We start from the raw sequence: 27,371 nt of genomic DNA on the forward strand, positions 1-27,371 counted from the left end.
GGTCAGGGTCAAACAGTTTTTAACGTCTCCTCATTGCTCGTATCATTAGTGAGGTGGTGTTGTTTGGTAGGTCTAGATGCTCGTGTCATTAGTGAGGTGGTTTTTAGGTCTAGGTGCTCGTGTCATGGTAGGTCTAGGTGCTCGTGTATGTGAGGCTTTTAGTTGATACGGCCTGAGGTGTCTATCAGGGTGAACACATTTGATGTAAGCTCGGATAGTTACATTGGAAAATAATCTCTTTTTTTTTAGGTAAGGTGAGTTATTATAAGCTTTTACTTATTTTATGATTTTACTAAGTTCACGATGTCTTTCGTCTGTCTGTCTGCCTGTCTGTCTTTTGGTTTGTGGATCCAATAGAAATATTTCGATTTCCATATTTTTAATCCAATACAATATGAAAATAGTAAATATATTTTCTTTTGAAGATCGATATATTCTATATCATAATATATCGAGATTCACTAGTAGAAGTTTGCCTTCATAAATCAGGTGAGCTGTAGCTACTGATGTTTACATTACTGATAATCGACCACTGGCTATATAATGAGAAGATAATTATCGTTTGAAAAAGTTAATACAGATAATATTTGTAGTTGCGGTGTGTCAGCTTGTTTACAATTAACTAGTTAATAAGAGAAATAGTAAAAATCTTTATAGCTTTTAAATACAATGAAAATAAGAAAATAAAAATAATTTATTTAATGAAAGCTATTGAAGCTAAAATATGTAAAAGATCTTATGAGCGGCCAAATATTTGTAAATACACATACATATGTTTGTTAACATTTACTTTTGAACATGGCAATAAATGGCTTGAGTAATGCCTACCCTATAACGGCTAGTCCAATATAATATCATACTTTCTAAAATTGTTTATTTAAGAAAAATCTAAAAAAAATTCGTAACTAGTTTTTAGACATTTCTTTTGCCAACAGTCTATAAAATAAACAATAACAAAGAAGAGGAAGTTAAACATTTTTCACATATTTAGACAGCATTGTAAATTATTTAGGAGACTGCGCCGCTGAAATAAAACTCACTTCTCTAAAGCCAAACAACCATTGCAACCATGTAAAAAACATTCCTATCGAAGAAAATCTCTTTTACGACTAAATGAAGACTTTTTAAAGTTATGTCCATAGTGCTGTACTGTATGACAGCGAAGAATGAAAAGTAACAATCGCTACCAGCAGATCCCTGGACTCTTTACAAAATGCTTGCGGAGGTTAAAAGGCACACATTGGTCTAACACGATCTTAAATGACGGACTAATAGGAGTTACGGAAACGGAAGAAAGTTCAAAAATAATGGAAAAACGAAGATGGCGATGGATGGGGCACGTCCTAAGAATGAATCCAGAAGACATCGCAGGAATTGCGCTAAACTGACCGCCTCAAGGAAAAAGAAAGAAGGGAAGTCAAATTGAGACGTGGAGGTGCACAGCATGGAAGCAGCTGGCAGAGGCAGAACTGTCATGGGAGACTGCCAAGAGAATTGCCAGAGAACGGCAAAAAGGAGGGAGCTTTCTGTGGTGGCCCCTATGCGTCCTGGACCCAAAAGTGAAAAGTTGATGATACGTTTTTTTTTAAACATACATGCGGATTTTGTGTTTCCTGAAATATTTTATGATTAGACGTTTTATTAAAGAAGGTTCAACTAAATGGTGTGATATTATCTAATTTCAACTTATATACATTAAAGTCTGTTTACCAAGCTTACAATTAATAGCACAACTGTACTACTAGTAAATAAATAGTATTATATCTCAAAATGAAAATTATGCAATACCACATGAGGCAAAAATATATCATTTGTTTAAAATGAAATAGCAAGTCAAATTAAATTTATCGGAACATAGGTTAAAAACATAGTTCATGTCTCTAAAGGTCTGTAAAAGTCTCTAAATGTCTTTAAATGACTCGACTTACTTAGGTGATGTCCCTCAAAAACTTTGATTGGTTGGCTGTTGTCTCTAAATGTCTTTAAAATGTCGACTTACTTAGGTGATGTCCCTCAGAAACTTTGTTTGGTTGTGGCTGATGTCTCTAAATGACTTTCGATGTCTCGACTTACTTAGGTGATGTCCCTCAAAAACTTTGTTTGGTTGGCTGTTGTCTCTAAATGTCTTTAAAATCTCGACTTACTTAGGTGATGTCCCTCAGAAACTTTGCTTGGTTGTGGCTGATAAGCTCTATGGTCACGTGCCTTCTGGCGGAAGATCAAGGCTGCGTCAGTCATGTGTGTGGTAGCACCAGCACCAACAATCACGTGATTGACCTGACAGAACCCAAGAGACCCGGACCTTTTCATGACCTAACAAAGACCGAAATGATCAAGGTAAGGAGTATGTATGGGTGTATAGAATAGAACACTAAACACACAACCTTATGTTCACAGCTTCGAAATTCATGGAGAACTTTCCCAATATCCAAGTTCTTGTGACTTTACAAACTTATGTTTGCAGCTCCGTAAGTTCCTGGAGAAAGATCCCAATATCCCAATTCTTGTGATACCCATATGTTTACAGCTCCGTGAGTTCCTGGAGAAAGATCCCAACATCCGAGCCGCCAATACGAGCACAGCCACTCTCAACTCCAGTTACATTTACATGGCTGATCTGTACCTGCCTAAGAAATCAAAGGTTCTCAACTTTCTGGACAATGCTGGTACGTAAAGGTATTAAGAAAGCAAAAAGTAATTGTTACCAATAATATTTATTTTGACTAATTTTTCTATGTGGATATTTGTCAAATGTAGGTAAGCAGCCAGGTAGATACGCACGTGTAATGGTGAACCGCGGTGACCTTGACCCTCCAGTTGTTGAAGAGTACGTGTGCGGTCCTCTGCATAAGATCATTAAATGTAAGTTGATGGTCTTGCGGAACAGAAGGAATCCGGTGGAGTTCTCAGTCAGGTGAGCACCACTGTCTCATTACAAGATTCTCACTTTGCTCCATACATGTGTGTCGAGCTTCAAATGTCTAACTTTGTGATCTAGATCTTTGTCTCACTACAAAGGTCGATGACAGGCTCTCTTTCCGCATACCTCAGGTTCATTCTCTCTGATATTTCCTCACTTTCTGTCTCTATCTTTATCGTTTGAAGTTTTAAATTTTCAGCCTAAAACTTTCATCAACTACGCTACTCAATGAACAATTGATTTCTCACCTTAAGACAGATCGATTTGTGTCTTCTTGCAGGCCGTTCAATCAGATGGAAATGGATATCATTGATGAGTTCCTCTGGAGAACGCTCGATGCTAAGGTCTGGTTCACACGTAATCTTATCTCGTAAAATCTCTTGATAACTCGCTAAAACTCAATCGTTACCAATAATGTATTGTTTAGACGTCGTCAAATATCGCTGTTCTTTTGTAATAACAGGTGCAGGTTACATCAGAAAAAAAACCAAACCAAAAACCAAAAACCGATATCAAAACCTTATCTTAAAATTAATACAGAATTAAAAAATGATGTTGAAAACGGATGGATACTAAATAAAGTCGAAGCAGAGGCGTATCCAAGTTTTCGTTGTAGGGGGTCATCCATAAATGACGTCACGCTTTTTTTGACGATTTTTACCTCCCCCCCTCCCCTCCGTCACACTTCGTCACAAAAAGCCAGACCCCCCCCCCCCTAAAATGACGTCACACCTCAACCTACAACCCCCCTCAAAATTGCAGTTGAATTTTTTTTAAACATTGATATTTTTCCAAAATCTTGTCTAAACTATTACAATTTATTAAAACAGTTATCTAAAACGCGGAATAACGTCTAAAATTCGTTTTCTAACATTGCTTTTTTATGATGCAAAAATGTGACGTCGCAACATCTGACCCCCCCCTCCCCCTCATCACACGTCGTCACAAAATTACGGACCCCCCCTCCCCCCTACGAGTGTGACGTCATTTATGGATGACCCCTAGGGGGAGCGAAAAGAGCAAAAGAGGCGCCGAATTTTTAACACGTTCTAAATACGTGTATTATATATATATATATATATATATATATATATATATATATATATATATATATATATATATATATGTATATATATATATATGTATATATATAGATATAATTATTAGCTGTATGTCTTTACTTCGCTATGATGTAAAATAAATTGAAAGTAGCACTCTGAAGAAAAAACTCACAATGTAGGCCGAAAAAAAAAATTTGTATCAATCTAAACAAAAATAAATATACACACACTACAACCAAAAACAATGAACGTAACACAATCTGTTTTGTGATTCTTGTTTAAAAAATTATTACATAATAATTCCTGGGATATTATTTAAGAAAGTGAAATACTGCAAATAATTACTCTCTTAATATAAATATGTATATATCTACACATTTAATTATAAATGTCATGACAAATAAATAATTACTTTAGAATATAATAAAATTGTTTAACACCATTCGTGCTTACAAAATGTTTTTGTCTATAATCAGACTTCAATATATCGTCATCATAAATGCTAAAGTATTACAGCATAATGAAAGTTTTTAAAATCAGAGTTGGTATAAAACCACGCTTTTCGATACAATGGAAAAACATTTGGAATAACAGCCTACATTTAACTAAATATCGCTCTCTTAGTTCAGATCATATATTTTTAACTAACTACTGCTTCTTTTTGTTCTATAAAGATTATTTTTAACATAGTGATAGGTATGGGTTAGATCACTGTATTGATCACAAACCTTTTCACTGGTAATTGCAAAAACAATATTCACAAGAGTTTTACGTTTAAAAAGACAATTTTCTGGCGGCATGGTACTTTGGTGCATCATTACGCGTTTTTCTACATGTGCTTAACAGATAAGTTCGGGGGGGGGGGGGGGGGGGGGTTCAACTTCATTCACCAATGTCCGGTCACTTTAGGTCAATTATCCAACCCAGTGTATACCTAGATGTGACATTAATGTCGCTCTACACAATTGTGGTGGTGAGGTGTGTGTGTGGGGGGGGGGGGGGGAGATAACCAACTCAGAGTGAACATAGCTTAAGTTTTAGATGACTGTTCAAAAAATACATATATATTACACAAATACATATTATACAAATATATATTATTACATAAATATATTTAAATAAGTAGCAGTGGTATTATGACAATATTTTTTTACAGAGGGGTCATGGGAGAGGGGGGGGGGTTGTAACTGTTTCATATAATTTGTAATCGTAATCAATATCGCCCAAACTGTAAGAATACTAATACTTCATCGTGATGACGTTGTTGGCCTTGTCAAAATTTCCCCACCACTACTCAGTTTGCTCATAAGTAAATTTAAGTAATTATGTGTGAAGTTTCATGTATATAGGGGACGGAGTGGTCTAGCGGTAGAGAGCTGGACTGCTAACCCGTAAGTCTCGAGTTCGAATCCGGGTTCAAGTCAGCAGACCGTCCCTGAGTCCACCCAACTGATGGGTACCTAACTCACGTTAGGAAAAGTAAAAGCGGCTGGGCATAGTGCTGACCACACTATCTCTTCATACTCCGAGGTCACAGAAACAAGTGACTTGCCCCTTAGACCGTCAGGTTTGAAAGGGAAACTTTTATGTATAACATTTTCTAATTCAATTATTCGTAAGCAAATACATTATACAGTTGCCTTTAACTTTACACCCCTCTTGCCAGGTGGTACTACCCGTAGAGGTTTTTTAAACATTGCAATGCATCGTAATGGTTTTTTTTTTTAGAATGGCAAACTGATGCAGCTGTTACTACGTGTTGTAAACATAGACACTACTAGACTAGTACAATAATGCTTAATTGCTGCATGAAAAGAAGTCTTGTGGTTTACATAGTTGTGCCGACCAAAAATATTTTTTTACAAATATTATTGTTTAAAACTTTGAGTTTAAAAAGTTTCCAAAAAGGCGCCACTTTGCTAAAAATGGCCAGAGGTGGAGCGGCCGCTCCCCCTGCTCCCCCCCTGCGTACGCTACTGAGTCGAAGCCGTACCCCTCAACCTCGCAGCAAATCTCAATCATGATAAAAGTTTCATTTAGTGTTTCTTTCAGGCAACTCTACTTTGGGGGATGGGGGGAAGGGGGGGGGGGGGCTCAGCCCCCCTCACTCCCACACACATCCCCCAAAGCACGTCTACCCTCCCATTCAAAGAAAGAGAATTATATAATTTTATCTGTGTCTGCGCACCACCCCCCCCCACCCCACCCTCAGAAAATTTAGCCTACCCCAACACCTGAAAATTTCAAGTACCCACCCAACCCCCTCCGGGTTAGGAATAAGTCTGAAGGAAACACTGATCGCATTTGTAGATTATACAAACTAAAAGCAGAGCCTACATATAAAATATAGACTTGTTTCCTACTTTTTGCCGATAAAGCCCACTCACACAGACAGTGTTTTTTTCGGACACTTTTCCGGAGGTGGGGACTTGAATTTTCGGAGGGGCGAATACTATTCTCCGGGGCGGGGGAGGCTGACAATGGTAAAAGTATATATTTTCTATATAAATTATATTTCGTTGGTTTTTTAGGGGGAGCGGGGGTGGGGTGAATTAGACGTTCTACCTGGAGGGGGCGGGGATTAGACTGGGTGCGATTTGGCGTCACGGGCTATGTATTTTTGTTTGCATTTAATTTGTGTTTATGTTATGAGCGTTGTTTTTATTTTTTCGTTTTTCTATTGTGTTAGTGCTTGTGCGCTGCATTTGTGTTTTCGTTTGTGTTTGCATTGCATTTGTGTTTTCTTTTATTTTGTGTAGTATTTGTGTTTTCTTTTATGTTTGTGTTGCGTTTATTTTTTTCTTTTGTGTTTGTGTTTGTGTGTTGCGTTTGTGTTTGCTTTGTGTTTGTGTGCATTGTGCATTGTGCTTGTGCTTGTGTTTTATTTTGTGTTCATGATGTTTTTGTGTTTTCTTGTGTGTTTGTGTTTTCTTTTGCCTTTGTGTTGTGTTTGTGTGTTTTTTTGTATTTGTGTTTTCTTTTGTGTTTGTGTTGTGTTGTGTTTGTTTTGTGTTTGTGTTGTGTTTAGTTTTGTTCTGTTCCCAAGTTGGTACATTTAAAAAAGATTTACCGAGAAGGAACACGGTAATGCAGCTAGTCAATTCACATGCGCTTTTGAGAACTCGGAAATAGCGTCAATTACTACTTCCGGTCAACGTAAAATTACTCCAAATTTTACAGAAGGCAGAGAGTTAGATATTTTACTTATTTTAGAAATTTCGTTATCTATCTGAAATTGTCAAGTTGTAGGCTTTTGAAAATTTGAATGTAGAATAAGTTCCATTTCCGGTTATCGGAAATAACTGAAAATTTGATACACAACTACATATTTGATATAATACATATATTTAAAATGTCATCGACCTAGCTGTAACGGTACTTAAGTTATCGTGTTTACAGACACAGACACACACACACACACAGAGACAAACGGACGAAATTGCAAAACGATGTGTAAAACGTCGAGGTCTGTAAACATCTCGATTTTTTTTTCACGATTACCATACTTCCTTTTTACTTCGTATAGAAGAAAGTAAAAAGATAGAACAGAAATCTAAATAAAAGTTGAACCCACGATTTCCCTGTCTACAGATTGGTCACATCTTACGTGAAAGTTATAATGCTTCAGTCACTGGATGTGACAAGGATCCCACCGACTGTCTGACCTACAATCCTGTACCTATGTCAACTGGACTATTGGACAACATTAACCAGAGGTGACCATTGCAGCAATTTGCTTTACTTGTATATCTGTGTACACGTGTATCTTTGTACAAACAACATTAAGCTGCGTTATAAGGTTACAAGCTGTCTGATCATTTAGTTGTACTCACAATTATAGTGCTTAAATCATCTACAGAGAATACGTTTCTCCCCTCAGTGTTTAGTGTGGTATCGCTGTTCGCTCTGTAATAAGTTTGACCTCTTCTCGCCACAGAAAAATATGGCTGTTTGCCAGTTTCGACGTCCCATTTTATACACTACATCCTGTCGACTTCGGAGTCCTGTGTAAGCTCGAAGGTTCGGATCCTAGAAATTTGATGGTGGAGAAGATTTGGTACGCTGGCAGGATATACGACACTGTGGAGGAGCTGGTAGACGGATACAACGCTAAAACGTAACTGGTTTCTAGACGGACTTTCACTTACACTAGTGTATCTATACATCATTTTAATTATTTTAGACCAGAGGTGGACTGGCCAGCCATCTAACGGGAAATTCCGTTGGGACCCCAAGAACGGTGCGGTTCTAGGCCTATGAGTGCTTTTATTTTTTAAAACAAAATGTTCAAGTGAATTTCCATCAAGCTGATGATGATAATCAGACTTTAATGCGGAAAAATACTCAATGAAAATATTTATCAGGGATTGGGTCCAGTATTTAAATTTCCCAGGCCAATTGGCCACAGTCCGCCCCTGTAGTGCGCTATAGAAACCCACCCAGCTTTTATATTACTGTTTTGTTTATTGTAAGGTCAAACATTTTTACAAAGTAAATATGGCCAAAAATAAAAACCAGAAACACCAATGTCTGCACACCACGTCTACTCTCTAGACTAATTGGTTGTTTACCACACATCTTCTCTTCCCAGAATCCCCACAGTGAAAGTGGTCAAGCCAAAAGAGACCAACGAACTATTTAGCACTTTGTACAGACGAGGACAGCCTCTACCCAAGAAACCACAGAGAGCACCGGTACAGGTAGAGCCAGACGGCAAGAGGTACTCACTCAAACACAGGAAGGTAAGTTAGGGGAGATAATCAAAATAAATCTTACTCACTCACAGAAAGGTAAGCTAGGGGAGATAATCAAAATAAAACTTACTCACTCAAACACAGGAAGGTAAGTTAGGGGAGATAATCAAAATAAATCTTACTCACTCACAGAAAGGTAAGCTAGGGGAGATAATAAAAATAAATATTACTCGCTCACAGGAAGGTAAGCTAGGGGAGATAATCAAAATAAATCTTACTCACTTACAGAAAGGTAGGCTAGGGGAGATAATCAAAATAAATATTGCTCGCTCACAGAAAGGTAAACTAGGGGAGATAATCAAAATAAATATTGCTCACTCAAACACAGAAAGGTAAGCTAGGGGAGATAATCAAAATAAATCTTGCTCGCTCCCTTCAGTCACGGTTTGATCATAGCGATGTCGTCATAGATAACTTTATATGAACAGACATTCACAACTGCATGCGTGATTAATATAAAGCCATTTAAATTCGAATCACTTATGCATTTGCCCCCTCCCAATGTTAATTTAGTCTTTGACCACCAGGTAGAGTACATGGGCTGGACCTTCAACTTCCGGATGTCAGCACTGACTGGACCGGTGGTGTATGACGTCAGGTTTAAAGGGGAGAGAATCGCTTACGAGATAGGTGTGGCTGAAATAGCTGTTTTTTATTCTGGGAAAGACCCTTTACCTGTAAGTTGAGCTTTTATTAGTCATAAACTCGCTGGATAAAGTGTTAGAGCCAGTGTTTGTTGGAAAATTTAATAAAAACTCTGCACATGTACCCTTGTTATTTGTTAAAGTACACAATCACATCAGTTCCAGACCATAATAAAAAAAATACGATCACGCTCGTGACCAAACTAAACAATCACGTGATTAATTAAAAATGAAAAGTGTTTGGACAAAAAGTATTGAACGTCGTGTTTTATTGACAGTCTAAACTAAACGATAAGGTTGGATAGGATACTTAGTTCTGGCATGTTCCGGTTTTGAAAAAAAATTGTCTTTGTTTTTTGTCAATTTAAACAAATTACAACATCTCATGTGTGTGTGCATAAGTCTGTTTTTGAAAATCTGTTTTAATTTATTTTGGCCGTATTGTTTCTTAACCTCGAGTCGGTCAAAAAAAAACAAAACAACAACATGAAATATCAAAGCTTTGTGTATGTAATGGTTTCTCGTGTTAAGTTTATTTTTTATGTCATTTTGTATTTATATTATTAGTTTTAATATATTTCCTTCTTATATTATGTCATTTTTAGCATGTATTTTTTTTTTAAAAACAAGTAAGAGAAGTAATTGCTTTTTAATTGTTTATCACAAATATATTAAAAGGAGCTTATGAGCACCAGTTTTATACTATTTAAAAAAGGGAAATAAGTCATGTAAGTGGTGTAAACATTTGCCTATCTTTCACAATGGTTTAAAAACAAAGGGAAAACAATAATTATACAAGAGTGTGGGATGATGTCTATTGAATAAAGATAATTCAACCGTAGCTACAGTATTCTTTTAACAAAACAACTGTCAAATAAAAACTACCGATGTGGAGTTCTAAAATTTCCTAAAGTAACATATAAACCGCCCATATAATCATTGATCTTTATTGTACTAACACCAATAGAGCCAGCTAGCTAATTTTTGTAACCAAAAAACAGCTAGACATATTTTTTCAAATTTTCAAAAAGAAATTTGGTGAAATTCCATTGAATTTAACATTATTTTCATTGGAATTTCGTCACACCAAATTTTGAAAATTAAAAAAAAATATTTCTAGAGTGATTTCTGTTACAAAAACTAGCCAGCTGACTCTATTAGCGTTAGTACAAGAAGGATCAATGGTTATATAGCCGATATTTATGTTAGTTTATGAAATTTTAGAACTCCATAAAAGGATGTTTTTTTCAAGATGGCCGCCGTTGCCATGGCAACCAAATTTTCAAAAGAGTCCCTGATGCATGGAAATATTTCCCTACAAGTACCCTAACTTAGATATGCACAAATGAATCAATAAAAGCTTTTCATTAAGAAGTTGGTTTTTTCTGGAGCCTACCCCCTATTTTAATGTAGTGATTTCATTCAAATTTTCCCGATACGTTCGTCTACAATAACAATGCAAAAATCTAATACTACTAAAACTCAAGTTTGTTTACATGTTTGAATATTTATTTGTTTGTCTGAAATACTATTGTAAATGGTTCTACTCATTGTGAAGAGCTGTAAAATAGTATGTAGGTAGAGAACAATTTTTGATTTCAGACAGACTGTTAATCACAAATTTATTTAAAGAAGTTAATTAATTAATTGATTTATTCATAGGTAGATTAACCACATTAATTTTAAAGTTTTAGAACAATGGCTTAACTTTAACTGAATAGTGACGTTTGATAACTCATTTTTTTGTTTGTTTCTTTTTCTGATTTGTTATTGGGGAGAATCTGCATTATGTGTAGAGCTGTAAAATAGGATTTTGGGTGGTAAATATTGTTCCTTCTTAAACACACTGTTAATTACAAACTAATTTAAAACCGTTAATTAATTTATTGATATATCCATAGGTAGATTAACCACATTAATTATAAAAGTTTAGAACAATAAATTTAGTAATAGTAAAAAGATTTTATTTTTACAACAATGTTTTCAATTTTTTTTCTTAAGGCCTACATGTGAATGATAAGGTTGACTATCAGGACCTCACGGGGCACAGGGCAGGTGAAGTAGAGTTCACCTGTTTCTATGTTCTCAGCCTATGAAGGGATAGTGTGCTGAGTCGGAGTCGTTTTTTTAAAAATTCAAACATGTCTGAGACTTGGCGGGACACTGGGCAGGTGAAGTAGAGTTTTTAAAATATAAAAAAACGTCTTTTAGAATGTGGGGTATGGTTATTTTCGGATGAAAAATACTGGCACACGTGATGTCATTTATGGATGACCCCCGAAACCCACAGTTATCTAACTAGATAACGGGTAGTCTAGTATATTATAAAAAAGGTTTTTATATTAATTGTTTTTCTAAACTCTGGTTACAATTCACCTATAAGTTCTTTATTTAGCAAATAACGAATTACGTGGACAGCGGTGTACTCTTAGGATCACATTCTAAGTCCCTTGTGCCAGGTGGAGACTGCCCAGAGTTTTCTACCCTTGTCAATCAGGTATGTTCCTAAATGCCCAACTTTCGTATGACATTTCTTTCACGAGCCTCACAATTCTAAATAAAAGACCTGTCGTGTGGAAACTATGACACAATACGTTAATTTATGTAACAATATATGCAATAAGCAAACAGTAAATAATGAGTTAGTTAAGTATTACTATATTTTCGTGATCCAAAGTGTAGCATTTTTTACATGATTTCATTTTTTTTTTCATAACAGACATTCTGGAGTCAGCACCAAGACGAACCTGGAGTCCTTGACTCCACTTTCTGTCTGTTCGAGATCAACAACGGTTACCCGCTTAGGAGACACTCGTCCTATGAGAAGGAAGCTGGTTCATTCTATGGCGGCATGTTGGATTCTGTACTCACATTAAGGTTCGTTTTATTGCGGCATGTTGGATTCTGTACTCACGATAAGTTCGTTCTAAAGTCAAGGTTAGTTATGGATGGCCGAGATTTTTAGCAGTTGGACTTGGTGCTATGTTCTTATGGTGATCTCAGATGGTTTCATTCAGGTGGGTTAAATGTGGGGTGGAAGAGTTTCTGGAAGAGGGGTATAGTAGAGTTAGGGTTAGAAGTTCATTGTTACTTTATAGCAGTAGGCAATGAAATATCGGACTTGGCCACTGAGGACAGAAGTTTGCGTCTCTCCCAACAATTTTATAAGTATATGGCCGTGTAGATGTACAATAATTCTTTTTAAAACCATTTAGCATTTTGTGTCGTGTAATACATTTATTTCATGTTGTGTTGCTTTAAAACCAGTAATGACATTTTGTGTCCTGTAATACATTTATTTAATGTTGTGTTGCTCTTTTTAACCGGCCATGAATACCTTTCAGATCCGCCTTGACGTTAGGAAATTACGATTACATCATCGATTTTATTTTTCATCAAAATGGTATCTTGGAATTTCGGCTAATGAGTACAGGTAGGAATTAGAAGCTTGTAACTCTGTGTGTGGGTTAGTACGGATAAGCAGCTGTGTCATTAGGAAATCTTGACGGGCGTGATAAATTTTAACGAAGTATAATGTCATACATATTTAACGTAATAATAGACGATAGCCCTCAATACGAACAAAATTCTCTTAGAATACATCTCAGATATACACAGCCCCACGGCAACACACAGACCATTCTCACAAACATGAGAACCCTCAAAAAAGTATTAGTCTGTCTTTTTTAAAGCTTGATGCTCAACTGCCATTCATAACGTCAAAAATTATATCAAATCCAATTTATAAAAAAAACTAGACTACCCGTTATCTAGTTAGATAACTGTGGGTTTCGGGGGGGGGGGGCGGTCATCCATAAATGACATCACGTCTGCCAGCACTTATCATCCCAAAATACCAGACCCCACATTCAAAAAGACGTGTTTTTATATTTTAAAAACTCTACTAAACTCTACGTCACCTGCCCAGTGACCCGCCAAGTTTCAGACATGTTTGTATTTTAAAAAAAAAAACCATTCCGGCCGAGCATGGCTCTGAACACACTATCCCTTCATATGCTGAGAACATAAAAACAGGTGAACTCTACTTCACCTGCCCTGTGCCCCGCGAGGTCCTGATAGTCAACCTTATCATTCACATATAGGCCTTAAGAAAAAATAATTGAAAACATTGTTGTAAAAAAAAAATCTTTTCACTATTACTAAAGTCATTGTACTAAACTTTTATAATTAATGTGGTTAACCTACCAATGAATATATCAATAAATTAATTAACGGCTTTAAATTAGTTTGTATTTAACAGTGTGTTTAAGAAAAAACAATATTTGCCACCCAAAATCCTATTTTACAGCTCTACAGATATGCAGATTCTCCCCAATAACAAATAAAAAAAATGAGTTATCAAACGTCACTATTCAGTCAAAGTTAAGCTATTGTTCTAAAATTTTAAAATTAATGTGGTTAATCTACCTATGAATAAATCAATAAATTATTTAACGTCTTTAAATAAATGTGTGATTAACAGTCAGACTGCAATAAAAAAATTGTTCTCTACCTACATATTATTTTACAGCCCCCCCCCCCCCCCCCCCCCCATATAGGGCAGTTTCCTTAGAGTACCAAATCAGACAAACAAACAAATAAATATTCAAACATGTAAACAAACTTGAGTTTTAGTAGTATATAGATAAGTTGATCGTAAATGCTAGATATAAGACCTTTATTAAGTTGAAGGTGTAATACACATTTACAAAAAATTAAAATATTTGGTCATTGATTTATCACATTTTGGAGACCTTTTTTCGAGAACTTGTACAAAACAGTAGGATTGTATTGTTGCAAGTCTGAATTGTGTAATTGTTAGAGACATACTAATTGGCACAAAAGGTGCCAATTCACTGATCTCGATACAAACTTAGTGTCAATGCTTGTTGCTAAAGCTGATGGTCATTGAGGTTTTTATTTTTTGTTTTATTTTTTGGTTGGACAGCCTTCGTAAATAATTTAAGACACGATCTGCTAAGTCACATTATAGGGTACATCCTGCCTGCCTTATATTCTGACAGGGTACATCCTGCCTGCCTTATATTCTGACAGGGTACATTCTGCCTGCGTATTATTCTGACAGGGTATATTCTGCCTGCGTTATATTCTGACAGGGTACAATCTTCCTGCCGTATATTCTGACAGGGTACATCCTGCCCGCCTTATATTCTGACAATGTACATCCTGCCTGCCTTATATTCTGACAGGGTACATCCTGCCAGCCTTATATTCTGACAGGGTACATCCTGCCAGCCTTATATTCTGACAGGGTACATCCTGCTAGCCTTATATTCTGACAGGGTACATCCTGCCCGCCTACTATGCTAACAAAAAAGGCGACTACGGGTTCCGGCTCCACGATTACATCACCGGAAGTCTCCACCACCACATGGCACACTTCAAAGTTGACCTGGATGTGGGCGGTACGTCTAACCGTTATGAGACTCTAGACGTCGTTAGAGAGACGGTCAGACTGAAATCTGTGAGTATGGCAGGAAAATTGTTGAATTCGACACTTCCAAAGATGAGACTAATAGTTTTTTGCTTTGAAACACTATCAGTAGCTCGTGAACGGCGATTTTCCTCACATCCCCCCCCCCCACTCCCTCCTCCCCAGTGGAAGCAGCATTCGGTAGCGACAGTTTACAGATGACGATGAAAACATCAAGCAGAACTTGTTACCTCCTCTTAGTTTCAAATTGTTTAAAAACTAAATTATCTGCCCATAATAATATCCGTCACTAATTCGACTAATTCGACCCGGCTCGACGATTGTAAACATTCGGGGTGAACAATAGCTCACCAGACAAGTGGGTGTGGGGGTGATAGCGTAATGGTCTGTTGCGCATGCCTGGGGAGCGAGGGAGCATTTGGGTCGGCCAGCGTACTTGGTGTTCCGCATGGTCCTTACGTAGAGAATTATTTATATAGATATCTATCGCAGTACACGATAATACATTTTTATGGATTACAGTAGATGATAGATACAAATGAATACATACTCTGTTAGTTTTCACTGATTAGAAATGTATAAATTCCTAAGCTTTAAATGTATTTCTATAAAAGTAAAATTGGTGAACATTGTGTGTATTGTAGTCTTCTCTTTTAGTGACTGATTGTTGAAAGTAAATACACCTTAGAATATGTGAACACCTACAATTCCCACTACCCCATTTCTAGATGCAATAATTGATTTTGTATAGTTAATAAAATAACTCATCGGCTCATCCTTAAATTGGATTCAATTTCTGAACCACTAAGCACATCCTGAAATTTAAATCCTGTTTTCTCGGATATTTATTACATAGGGTAGGTCAGCTTCAATTTAGATTATCCCAGCTCTTAAGCGGACGATAACAGTAATTTACATTGCGTCGATTTAAATGATAATGTTGTAAGTGCGAGAGAGCGTTGTTTAGTTAGTTGAAAGCAAAACTAAAATGCAAACCCATTTCTTGTAACAATATAAAGCGACCCCACGTGAAGTACTATCAAAACAAAGTGGTCCGAAAACTGAAGACCACAGAGAAAGCCGCTGTATATGACTACCACTTCAAGAAACCAAAATACCTGCTGGTGCACAATGATGCCAAGAGAACAAAATACAACCAGTTGAAAGGATTTAGGTGAGTTCCTGTAGGGCAGATGAATTCCTTAATGACAGGTAAGTTCGTTGAAAGGCTTTGGGTGAGTTATTATATGACATGTGAGTTAGAAGCTTTAAGTGAGTTCTATATGACCGGTTGGTTAGTTGCAAGGCTTTAGGTGGGTTCTCATATGGCAGGCAGTGGAGTAGCCAGGATAGTCTCGTTGGGGTGAGGGGGTGTTCAAAACTTTATATATATATATATATATATATATATATATATATATATATATATATATATATATATATATATATATATATATATATATATACTAGCCGTCCCGGCCAGGCCCTGCTCTGGCTTCTGTGAAAAACCTTTCTGTTAAAGACCATCACCTGTGTGTTTAGTAATCATCATAAACCCGGCATTGCCCACCCAAACCACAACCAACCAAAACCAAAACAACAAAACGCAAACGTAACGCTAACACAATTACAAATACAAACAAAAACAAAAACCTAACAACAAACCCAACCACAACCACAAACACCAATACAAACACAAAGAAAAAACAAACAAAAAAGCAAACGAAAACAAAAACCTAACAACAAACCCAACCACAATCACAAACACCAATACCAACCAATAACAACACAAAAATAACAAACGAAAAAACAAACGAAAACAAGCCAAATCCAAACGCAAACCCAACCAAAAACACAAATACAAACCCAAAGAAAAAAACACAAACAGAAACGAAAAAAGAAAGAACAAAAACGAACCAAATCAAACCGCCACCACTAACGCAAACCCAACCTAAACATAAAGAAAACACTAACGCGAACATAAACGCAAAGTGCTCACAGTCTATCCCGTGGCGGAATCGCCTGTTTTAGCTTAATAAACGACTATAGTACCCCAACTTATTCATAGTCTTTTGCACTCACTTAAACGAACGCGCCTGTTTCAATTTAATGAACAATTATAATACTCCAAGCTTATCCGTAAAATACCTACAACATTTGCAATTGATCAATCCCCGCTAATTATGTAATTATTTTTTTTCCCAACACCAAAACAAAGTAATAAAAAGTAAATTCTTTTCCACTAATGCAATGGTTTTATAAAGGGAAGTAATTGTGTTTTCCTAATTTATCAAAGGGAAGTAAGTGCTAAAGGACTAAATAAAAACATAATTAGAATTTTTGTAAAAGATGATATTTTTTTAAAACTTGTGTTTAATGAAAATGCCGAAAAGTATTACTTTCAGTTTGATAAATGAAAATTATTTCCCAAAACTTTCAATATTAATTTTTTAACTCATAAATTTAGACCGTAAGGACTTTAATTATCTAACACTTAAATCCATCGAAGTATGTCAACGACAAAAATTACATACAGAATTGAGCTTTATATATTATATATATATATATATATATATATATATATATATATATATATATATATATATATATATATTGACAATGTTAATGTCTAGTGTTAAACTATTTAACATTGACCAACAGAATTCAGCTAAACGGCATCTCTTACAACCTGCTGCCCCGTGACCAGGGCAATGAGCGCACCATCCCCTGGGCACGGCACCAGATGGTGGTCACTAGGCACAAGGACGACGAGATCTGGTCCAGCTCCAACTACGGCATGTTTGACGGCCTTGACCCTGTGGTCAACTTCACCAAATTTTATGACGACGACGAAGACATTGTTGACAAGGTAAGGACCTTTAGTTTTACTAGAAGCCATCGATAGTGTAATGCTAAAGATCTTTATCACTCTTATCTTAATTGCACTCATTCAGTGATGCAACAAAAGTTAAAACAAATAATTTTTTATGTAATCACAGGAAAGAAAATTAGTTACATATAAATAAAGTAACATGAAAATTTACAGAATAAATTAAAAATCAGATTATCGATGGTTGTTGAAAGTGCCCTTCCTTACGACGGTCACCAAATGGTTAAATTCCTTCAGAAGAGACTCTAGACCAACATGTAATCTCGACAGCATCAACGTCTGCATCTTGCTTTTCACTCAGTGGGGCCTCCATTTCCTGCCCTAACCCTCTCTCGTATTCTCTGTCAACGGATTCACATATTTGCCCAACATGGCTAGCATTAGGCGTCGGTGGATTGTAATAGTTCAATCTTTTCCCTTGAGCTTTTAACACATTTCATTTTAACAAATTTCACTACAATTTTTCGCAGGGTGAACTTTTCGCAATGCAGTCTTCTGTTAAACTGTCTGTGAGCTGATTGGTTCAAATCACGAGTATCAAATTTCTGTTTAAATTGTTTTGTTACAAAATTTTGCAGTTTACAAATGTTGATTGAAATTGTTACAACCGTTGCTAACGTCTCCCAACCAGGACCTGGTATTCTGGCTGACTGGGGGCATGCATCACATCCCCCACACTGAAGACCTGCCTGTGACCCCAAGTGTAGGCAATCACCTGACCTTCTTTTTGCTGCCCTACAACTATTTCGATGAGTGTCCGTCAATGGGTTCACGGGATGCAATGTATATCAAACACATTGACCCACGTGACCCCACCAAAGGTGTTACTGTTGACAGGTGAGCCGAGGCATCTACAGCCATCAACCCCTGGTCTATAAAGATCTTATGTTAAAGAACCCCCATAGCAGCATTGTACAACGGTTATAACATTCATGAAACTTAAAGAAACTGTACACTGTACATTAGATAGGTCTAAAACAAATTTCCGAAAGACGCTTGTCCGAAAATATAAACAGTAAACGAACATGACTTGTGTGTTTATTAAACAACATATACTGGCTTTAGGAAATATATACCTTTCGAATTAACCCTAACAACAACCAACTACAAACAAAACACAAACACAAACGCAAACACATAAGCAAACAAAAACCAAACACATCATAAAAGCAAACACAAAAACAAACAAAAACGCAAACTAAAACAAAAGCAAAATCCCAAAAGCCAAACACAAACAGAAAAAGAAACAAAACACAATAGCCACGCAAAGAAAAACGCAAACAAAAGCGAAATCGAAAACTTAACAGCTAACACAAAAGCAACGACGAACACACTTGTAAACACAAACAAAAATGCAACACTAGCACAATTACAAATCCAAGCACAAACACAAAAAATAAAGCAAAGATAGAAACTAATGCAACGCAAAAAACCCACAAAACAATAATACAGAACAAAATAAACCGGGAGTGATCTCCCCTAAACTTTCTCGAATATTCTTATCCTAATATATAATTCCCCATGTGCGCACTTCTCTCTCTCTCTCTCTCTCTCTCTCTCTGTCTGTCCGCAAAATATTTTCGCCGGACATCACGTCAGAAACGGCAGCGATATATGGAGAACTTTATACGGACTTTTGTTGAAAATAATATGTTAGATGTTTTAAATGTATAACCACAATTTTATTTAAAGAAGAAAAATAAAAATTAAAGGCGTATTCGAATGTAGAGAAACAGTATTATTTATGCAACCGGAAAAGCATTAATAGATGTGAAAAAGAACGCATAAAACTGTGACGTCACTATTGCTTATACATTAACTAATGACGTCATCTGCCGTGTTTAGAATAAAAAGAAATGAACTATTTCATTCAAATTTGATTTAGATCTACGTGCACTATGAAATGTATACAATACAATTTTTCCGGCCTAAACTCATAAAATTTATTTTATTTATTTGGATTCTAGATCTAGATATTCTAGATTCATCTATTCAAATAATACATTTCTATACTAAAGTATTTCAGGCCTTAATTACTTTATTGAAATCTTTGTTTATCTATGCCATTTGCTAATCTCTATCTAATATATAAAGCTCAGTTCTGTAACGTGTGGCAAAAAAAAAAGTTTGTCGTGGACAGTTCTACGGATTTAAGTGTTAGATTTTTTATCATGCTCAAAGTCTAAATTTACGAGTCAAAAAATTACCATTGAAAGTCTTTAAAAACAATTTTCATTCTATTTACTTAGAAGAAGAATTTTCAATTATAAACACGACATAAAATTTTTAAAAAGTGTATCGACGTTTATAAAATTTCTAAAATTGTGTCGGAAATGTATTGTCTGCAAAGTTACTTCCCTTTAATGAAAAATAAATCCTTAAGAAGAGAGAATTAACATTTTATTACTTTGTTTTTGGTGTTAAGAAAAAAAAAATAATTACACAATTAGCGGGGATTGATTAAGTGCAATGTCGTTAGATATTTTTAACACTGCCTTTTATTTATTCTATACACTGAACATACTGTTCAATAATTATTTTTTTTTTTTTAAATCAATAACATTTAATAAGCCAGGTCCTACAAATCATATACGTTTATTTCTTTCCATTTACGGATAAGCTTGGAGTATTATCATTTTTGTTCACTAAATTGAAACAGGCGCGTCCGCCGGCGCCCCTGCACGGTTTGATTTGGCACCCTGGGCTATCATGTGAGCGCTATGCTGCATAATTTTGTTTTAAACAGTGCGATAGACTATGGATAAGAAAGGTTACTATAGTCTTTAAGTGAATCAAATCCGGGCGTCCTCCGGCACCCCGACAGGGTGCTATTTGGCGCCCCGGGCCTTCCGGTGTACGCTATGGTATCTACGTTCGCGTGAGTTCAAAAGACTATAAATAAGTTATGCACTATAGGCGTTTACTAAGTTCAATCAGGCGGTGACGTCATGGTGCGTCCTCTGGCGCCCAGACAGGGTGCTTTTTGGGGTCCCGGGCCTCCCGTGTTCGGTTTCGCGCCTACGTTCATTAAAGTGAGTGCAAAAGACTATGAATAAGTTGGGGTACTATAGTCGTTTATTAAGTTGAAGTAGGCGATTCAGCCCCGTGAGCACTTTGCGTTTATATTCGCGTTAGTGTTTTCTTTGTGTTTAGGTTGGGTTTGCGTTAGTGGTTGCGTTTTGATTTGGTTCGTTTTTGTTCTTTCTTTTTTCGTTTGTGTTTTATTTTCATTGGGTTTGTGTTTGTATTTGTGTTTGAGGTTGGTTTTGCGTTTGGATTTGGTTTGTTTTCGTTTGTTTTTTCTTTTGTGTTTTATTTCTTTGGGTTTATGGTTGGTTTTGCGTTTGTATTTGGTTTGTTTTCGTTTGCTTTTTCGTTTGTTTTTTTCTTTTGGGTTTGTGTTTGTGGTTGGTTTTGTGTTTGGATTTGGTTTGTTTTCGTTTGCTTTTTTCTTTGTGTTCGTATTGGTGTTTGTGGTAAGTTTTTGTTTTCGTTTGTATTTGTAATTGTGTTAGCGTTATGTTTGCGTTTTGTTGTTTTGGTTTTGGTTGGTTGTGGTTTGGGTGGGCAATGCCGGGTTTATGATGATTACTAAACACACAGGTGATGGTCTTTAACAGAAAGGTTTTTCACAGAAGCCAGAGCAGGGCCTGGCCGGGACGGCTAGTAATATATAAAGCAAAGTTGTCGGGTGCCCGATAGGGCACTTCCCGGCGCCGCAGGCGCTTCAAATTTGGCAGGATCTTGCCTTGGGGCGACAGAACACGGGGGCCGGTTGGCCGAAAAGTCTACGATGATGGGGTCAAAACTGACCTCAACTGACCGGCGCCTTATATGAGCTATAAATCGAAAAAAAAATGTCCACGGAGGAACCTCTTCATAACTCCTGAGGTCGTAGACCGACCCTCGGGCGAATTAATTAAGCATTCAAATTCTCAATGTTTTCGAAAGCCTAAGCAAAGCTGGGCAGCATGCCTAGTATAAAATAACAGGGGATGGAAACTCGGGCTATAGACATGATTTTTAATCCATTTTAAATTCCTAAAATTTTAAAAAATAGAATAAAATCTCGTAGACAAATTAATTGCACACCAAGTGAACGCCAAATAAAAAAGCGCATAATAGTGCGCAATATTATTAGTACTTTAAAAATTTACATTAGTTTTTTGAGAAATCGGAAGTAGCGTAAATTACTACTTCCGGTCAACGGAAATTACTCAAAATTTAACAGAAGGTACAGAATTAGATCTTTTACTTACATGTGAAATTTCATTTATCTATCTGAAATAGTACTCAAGTTATAGGCTTTTAAAAAATTCAAAGTAGGAAAAGTACCACTTCCGGTTATCGGAAATCGCTCAAAAGTTGATACGGATCTACGATTTTGATAAAATACTTATATATGAAATTTCATCAACCTAGCTGTAACGGTACTCAAGTTATCGTGTTTACACACGGACAGACACACACACAGACACACACACACACAGACATACGGACAAGATTGCAAAATTATGTTTTTCCGTATCAGTGAGGTGTAAAACGTCGAGATTTGTAAAAATCTCGATTTTTTTTTTTTGCACGATTACAATAATTTCTCTATACTACGTATATACGAGAAAGTAAAAAGCTTATATGCCAACATATATGCATAGTGCTCACAGTATAGCCGGGGGCTCGAATTCTACACTTGCGAGACGCCGGCGGAACCACCTGACTCAAGATAGTAAACAACTATAATTCCCCATCTTATCTATTGTCTATCGCACAGTTTAAGCCGAACCTAGACGCCATTGTGCTCCTGTGAATTACCGGGCACCTAATAACACCCTTTCGGGCGCCAAAAGACGCCCTGGATTCGTTTTAGTGAAAGACTATAGTAACTTTTCTTATCCATAGCGTAGTTGCCATAGCGCTAACGGGTAGGCCCGGTGTACCAAATAGCACTCTGTCGGGGCGCCTTAGGACGCCATGGATTTGATTTAGTGGTGGGCGAGCCTGATTCTATTTAGTGAACAACTATAATACCCCAAGCTTGTCCGCAAACAGAAATATAGAAGTAAACATAGGGGACAATTAGAAGCGGCTTCTAAACTGTTATTGATTACGAATAATAATTAGTAAACAGTACGTTCAATGTATAAAATAAATAAAAGGCAGGATTTAAAATTTCTGTTTTACCTACTACATTGCACTATATCAGTCCATGCTACTTATCTAATTGTTTTTTCCAACCCCCAAAAAAACTAATTAAAAAATCACTAAGTTAGATACAACAAAAAACACTTTAAGAATATAACAATATGGCGATCAAGTCGAGATTTTGACTATATGCATGTTTACCACGTGTCCGTTTGTCCGCCACATACATACATACGGTCAATTTAAACTTAATTTATTAGACTAGCCGTCCCGGCCAGGCCTGCACTGGCTTCTGTGAAAAAAAACTGTCTGTAAAGGACCATGACATGTGTGTTTAGTAATCAGCATATACCCGGCATTGCCCGCCCTAACCACAACCAACCAAAACCAAAACAAACAAAAAATGCAAACACAAATCCAAACACAAACACACAAACAAAAACCCAAAACAAACGCAAACACAAAGAAATCAGAAACACAAACAAAAAAAATAACGAAAGCAAACCAAATCCAGACGCAAATACAAACCCAATAAAAAACGCAAACCCAACTCAAACACAAAGAAAACACAAACGCAAACATAAACGCAAAGTGCTCACAATCTAGCCCGGGGCGCCAAATCTCACCATACTGGGGCGACACAGGAACCGCCTATTTCAGCTTAGTGACTATAGTATCCAAACTTATTCATAGTCTTTTGCACTCACTTAAACGAATGTAGGCGCCGAAGCAAACACGGGAAGGCCCGAGGCGCCAAAAAGCAACCTGTCTGGGCGCCAGAGGACGCCCGGATTTGATTCACTTAAAGACTATAGTAACCTTTCTTATCCATAGTATATCGCACTTTTTAAAGCGAAATTATGCACCATAGCACTCGCAGGATAGCCCAGGGCGTCAAATCGAACCTTTCCGGGGCGTCGGCTGACGCGGCTGTTTTAATTTTGTAGACAATTATAATACCCCAAGCTTATCCGCAAACGGAAAGAAGTAAACATAGAGGACATTTAGGAATCGGCTTATTAACTGTTATTAAAAAATAATTAATAAACAGTACGTTTAGTGTATATCAGGGGTCTCCAAACTTTTCAGCCCGAGGGCCGCATTAACTATCAAAAATCAGTTCGGGGGCCAGAGTTTCTTTAAGGCATCTTTTTCAGCCCCCCCCCCCCCCCCCAACCAAATAAAATTTATATAAAATTTATATAGAAATATAAACAAATTTCAAATGTCCCCCGCCCACCCGAGGTCTACGTTTGCTCTCAAATTGTTCTTCACGTATTTCATTCTTGAAAATGTTTGTTCACACAGGAATGCTGTTTCAAAATTTGAAAGGTACTTTGATGCAAAAGTTTTTATATTAGGAAAGTCTTCCTTGTCAGAGGCGTAGCAAGTGGGGGGCGGGGGGGGGGGGGGCGGGGGGGGGGGACATATGTTCCCGGGCGCCGACCTGAGGGGGCGCCAAAATGGGTTGGAAAAACAAATTGAAAGTTTGAATGGGGGGGGGGTGCAAATCGAAAGGTTGAAGGGGGGGGTGCAGATCGAAAGTTTAAGGGGGTTGCAAATCAAAAGTTTGTCCCCGGGCGCCGGGAAGGGTCGCTACGCCTCTGTTCCTTGTGCACAAACTTATGAAAACCCATCCGCCCTTCTTTGAACGTGTCCCTAAGGAAGTCATTTTCTTGCAATTCAATGACCTCCCGCTGCAGTTCATCTTTGCAACTGGCCACATTTGCTTCAAATGGGCTTTGAAACAGTCTAACTTCTTCTGCCTTTGAATCCAAGTCAGAAAAACCGCTTCTGATACTGCAGCTGGAGCTCTTTAATGATCTCGTATGTAAATGATGTGGGGAACTCAGTGGTAAAGACCTTGCACTGCTGAAAGTGTGTCAAGTTGTTAGCCTGTACTTGTTCCAAAAACATGACACGTTTGTATCTAAAGGCCTTTTGGTGGGTGTATAGATCAGAAACTAGATTTCCCTCTCTAGCCGTTTTAGGTTCAGAAAATTTAAATGACTAGTTATGTCTGCAGCAGAGGCCAATTTCTATACCCACTCTTCATCAGACAACAATGGCTGTGACTTGCCTTTACTTTCAGGAAGTCACCTATTTCTTTTCTTAACTTAAATACTCTGCTCAGAACGTTTTCGCAAAATAAGCAATCTTACTGATGTGAAATATGGTAAATCTTGCGATTTTTTTTCTCTCTGAACTATCTATGGTTAGATATCCTCTTCGGTAACAGTGTCATACATTCTATGTAAGCAAGCCAGCTCTTGTGTTATGTTCATGTCTTCACACCACTAATGAACATAAGAAGAGGTGGAACAACTGTCCAGCGACTCATCCATTGCAATTGAAAAATGGCGAAGCTTGCTTGCATTTTTCACTATTAGAGTCACTATGTTTTCACCAATGTCTGCAACACGGCGAGTAATTGTATTTGCACACAAAGCTACATTTTCAAATAGTTTTGAATTTTCTGTGCAAAGCTCCTCAGCCATCTCCAACCAACATTTATTCAGTGGACAATAAGATCGTCGCGGGCCGGATAAAACGACCTCGCCGGCCGGATGCGGCCCGCGGGCCGTAGTTTGGAGACCCCTGGTGTATATAATAGATAAAAGGCAGTATTAGAAATATCTACAACATTGCACTGGATCAATCCCCGCTAACTATGTAACTCTTTTTTTTTTCGCAACACCAAAACAAATCTATAAAATCTATATTCTTTAAACCCCGATGTAATGGTTTTTAGCGCAATTTCCATACGGACAATTGCGATTATTAACTCTTCATTTCTGGATGGATGGATGGATGGATGGATGGATGGATGGTTGGATGGATGGATGGATGGATGGATGGATGGATGGATGGATGGATGGATGGATGGATGGATGGATGGATGGATGGATGGATGGATGGATGGATGGATGGATGGATGGATCGATGGATGGATGGATGGATGGATGGATGGATGGATGGATGGATGGATGGATGGATGGATGGATGGATGGATGGATGGATGGATGGATGGATGGATGGATGGATGGATGGATGGATGGATGGATGGATGGATGGATGGATGGATGGACGGATGGACGGGTGGACGGGTGGACGGACGGACGGACGGACGGACGGACGGACGGACGGACGGACGGACGGACGGACGGACGGACGGACAAACGGACGGACGGACGGACGGACGGACGGACGGACGGACGGACGGACGGACGGATGGACGGATGGATGGATGGACGGATGGATGGATGGATGGATGGATGGATGGATGGATGGATGGATGGATGGATGGATGGATGGATGGATGGATAGATGGATGGATGGATGGATGGATGGATGGATGGATGGATGGATGGATGGATGGATGGATGGATGGATGGATGGATGGATGGATGGATGGATGGATGGATGGATGGATGGATGGATGGATGGATGGATGGATGGATGTGTGTCCGCAGCTTTAAGTGGTATCTCCTCCTAAACGTAGCAATATCGAGGACTAGTTCCAAAAGCAAATATGTTAAGCAAGTTCCAGTGATGATTGTGGGCCATAAAAATTCCCGGAATTCCTTCCTGGATTTCCCGGAAAAGCAAAAAAAAAAAACTCGAACAAATGCAGTTTTTGCTCCATATCTCGGCAACCAGACCACTTAGCGACTTGAAACATTTAGCAATCGATTCCTGCCATAATTTAGAACAATAGTGCCCAAGAAAGTTTTCAAAAATATCCTTTCGTTCGGTCACAAAAAATTAATTAAGAATTTTTACCGATCGTTCTCCTAGCTTGAACGCACCCCAGCATTATACGTCTTTGTGATCATTTCGACTGATACGGGAGGCTAGCCTGTCGTGACGTGGGGTCGTTCGCGTCACTGCGCGCGGCAAGACAGAGAGAGAGGCGAGCTACGCGTCGCTCGTTATAAGGAGATTGCGCTTAAATTGTCACTAGACTTTTTATTAACTTGTTTTAAAGGAAGTTGTTGTTTTCCTAATTTTGTTAAGGGACGTAATAAGTGCTGTAGGACTAAATGTAAATAATTTTAAGACACAATTACAATTTTTGTGAAGGATGATACATTTTCTTTATTGTTGTTTGACGGACATGCCGACAATTATTACTATAATTTTGAAAAATGAAATTTGTTTTACAACACCTTCAATATTAATTTTTAAAACATAAATTTAGACGATGAGCACGTTAGATGAATAACACTATGATGACATAGAAGTATTTATTTTTTCTAATATTCCTTTGTAATCCTCGGTTTGCCAAATACAGATTTTGAACTTTATCTTTTAGTGTTTTTTTTTTTAATACACAAATATACCATACTGCTCATATTGTGTACAGGAACGGCAACTCAAGAGACCAGTGTGTCATCCCGAAGTCAACCCTAGAGGAGACAGTTAGTGACAACCCTGACCTTATCCTAGAGAGCAGGAGAAAGAATTTTATTTTATACTGACTGGCTTAAAAATAAAGAACCAAA

The 27,371-nt window shown here is 37.4% G+C and overlaps 1 protein-coding gene across 3 annotated transcripts; it reads left to right on the forward strand.

Annotated features, from left to right (window-relative positions):
• Positions 1-27,371, forward strand: LOC131937147 (putative amine oxidase [copper-containing]). 3 transcript variants are annotated; one of them, XM_059294342.1, is made up of 18 exons: positions 1-70; positions 108-254; positions 2,149-2,337; positions 2,528-2,666; positions 2,758-2,914; positions 3,201-3,264; positions 7,573-7,697; positions 7,919-8,098; positions 8,573-8,723; positions 9,263-9,412; positions 11,775-11,876; positions 12,099-12,256; positions 12,724-12,812; positions 14,683-14,864; positions 15,854-16,008; positions 17,496-17,703; positions 18,356-18,561; positions 27,233-27,371. In XM_059294342.1, exons 3-18 carry the CDS (start codon positions 2,152-2,154, stop codon positions 27,345-27,347), a joined length of 2,367 nt encoding a protein of 788 aa, XP_059150325.1. In that variant the 5' UTR covers positions 1-70; positions 108-254; positions 2,149-2,151; the 3' UTR covers positions 27,348-27,371. The 3 variants fall into 3 exon arrangements, with proteins under 3 accessions (XP_059150325.1, XP_059150326.1, XP_059150327.1); XM_059294343.1 differs by having other exon boundaries at positions 53-70; positions 132-254; XM_059294344.1 differs by lacking the exon at positions 1-70 and having other exon boundaries at positions 109-249.

This window comes from Physella acuta, unplaced genomic scaffold (genome assembly GCF_028476545.2).
Source record: "Physella acuta isolate Inbredline_101_S28 unplaced genomic scaffold, ASM2847654v3 ptg000200l, whole genome shotgun sequence".
Taxonomy (NCBI): domain Eukaryota; kingdom Metazoa; phylum Mollusca; class Gastropoda; family Physidae; genus Physella; species Physella acuta.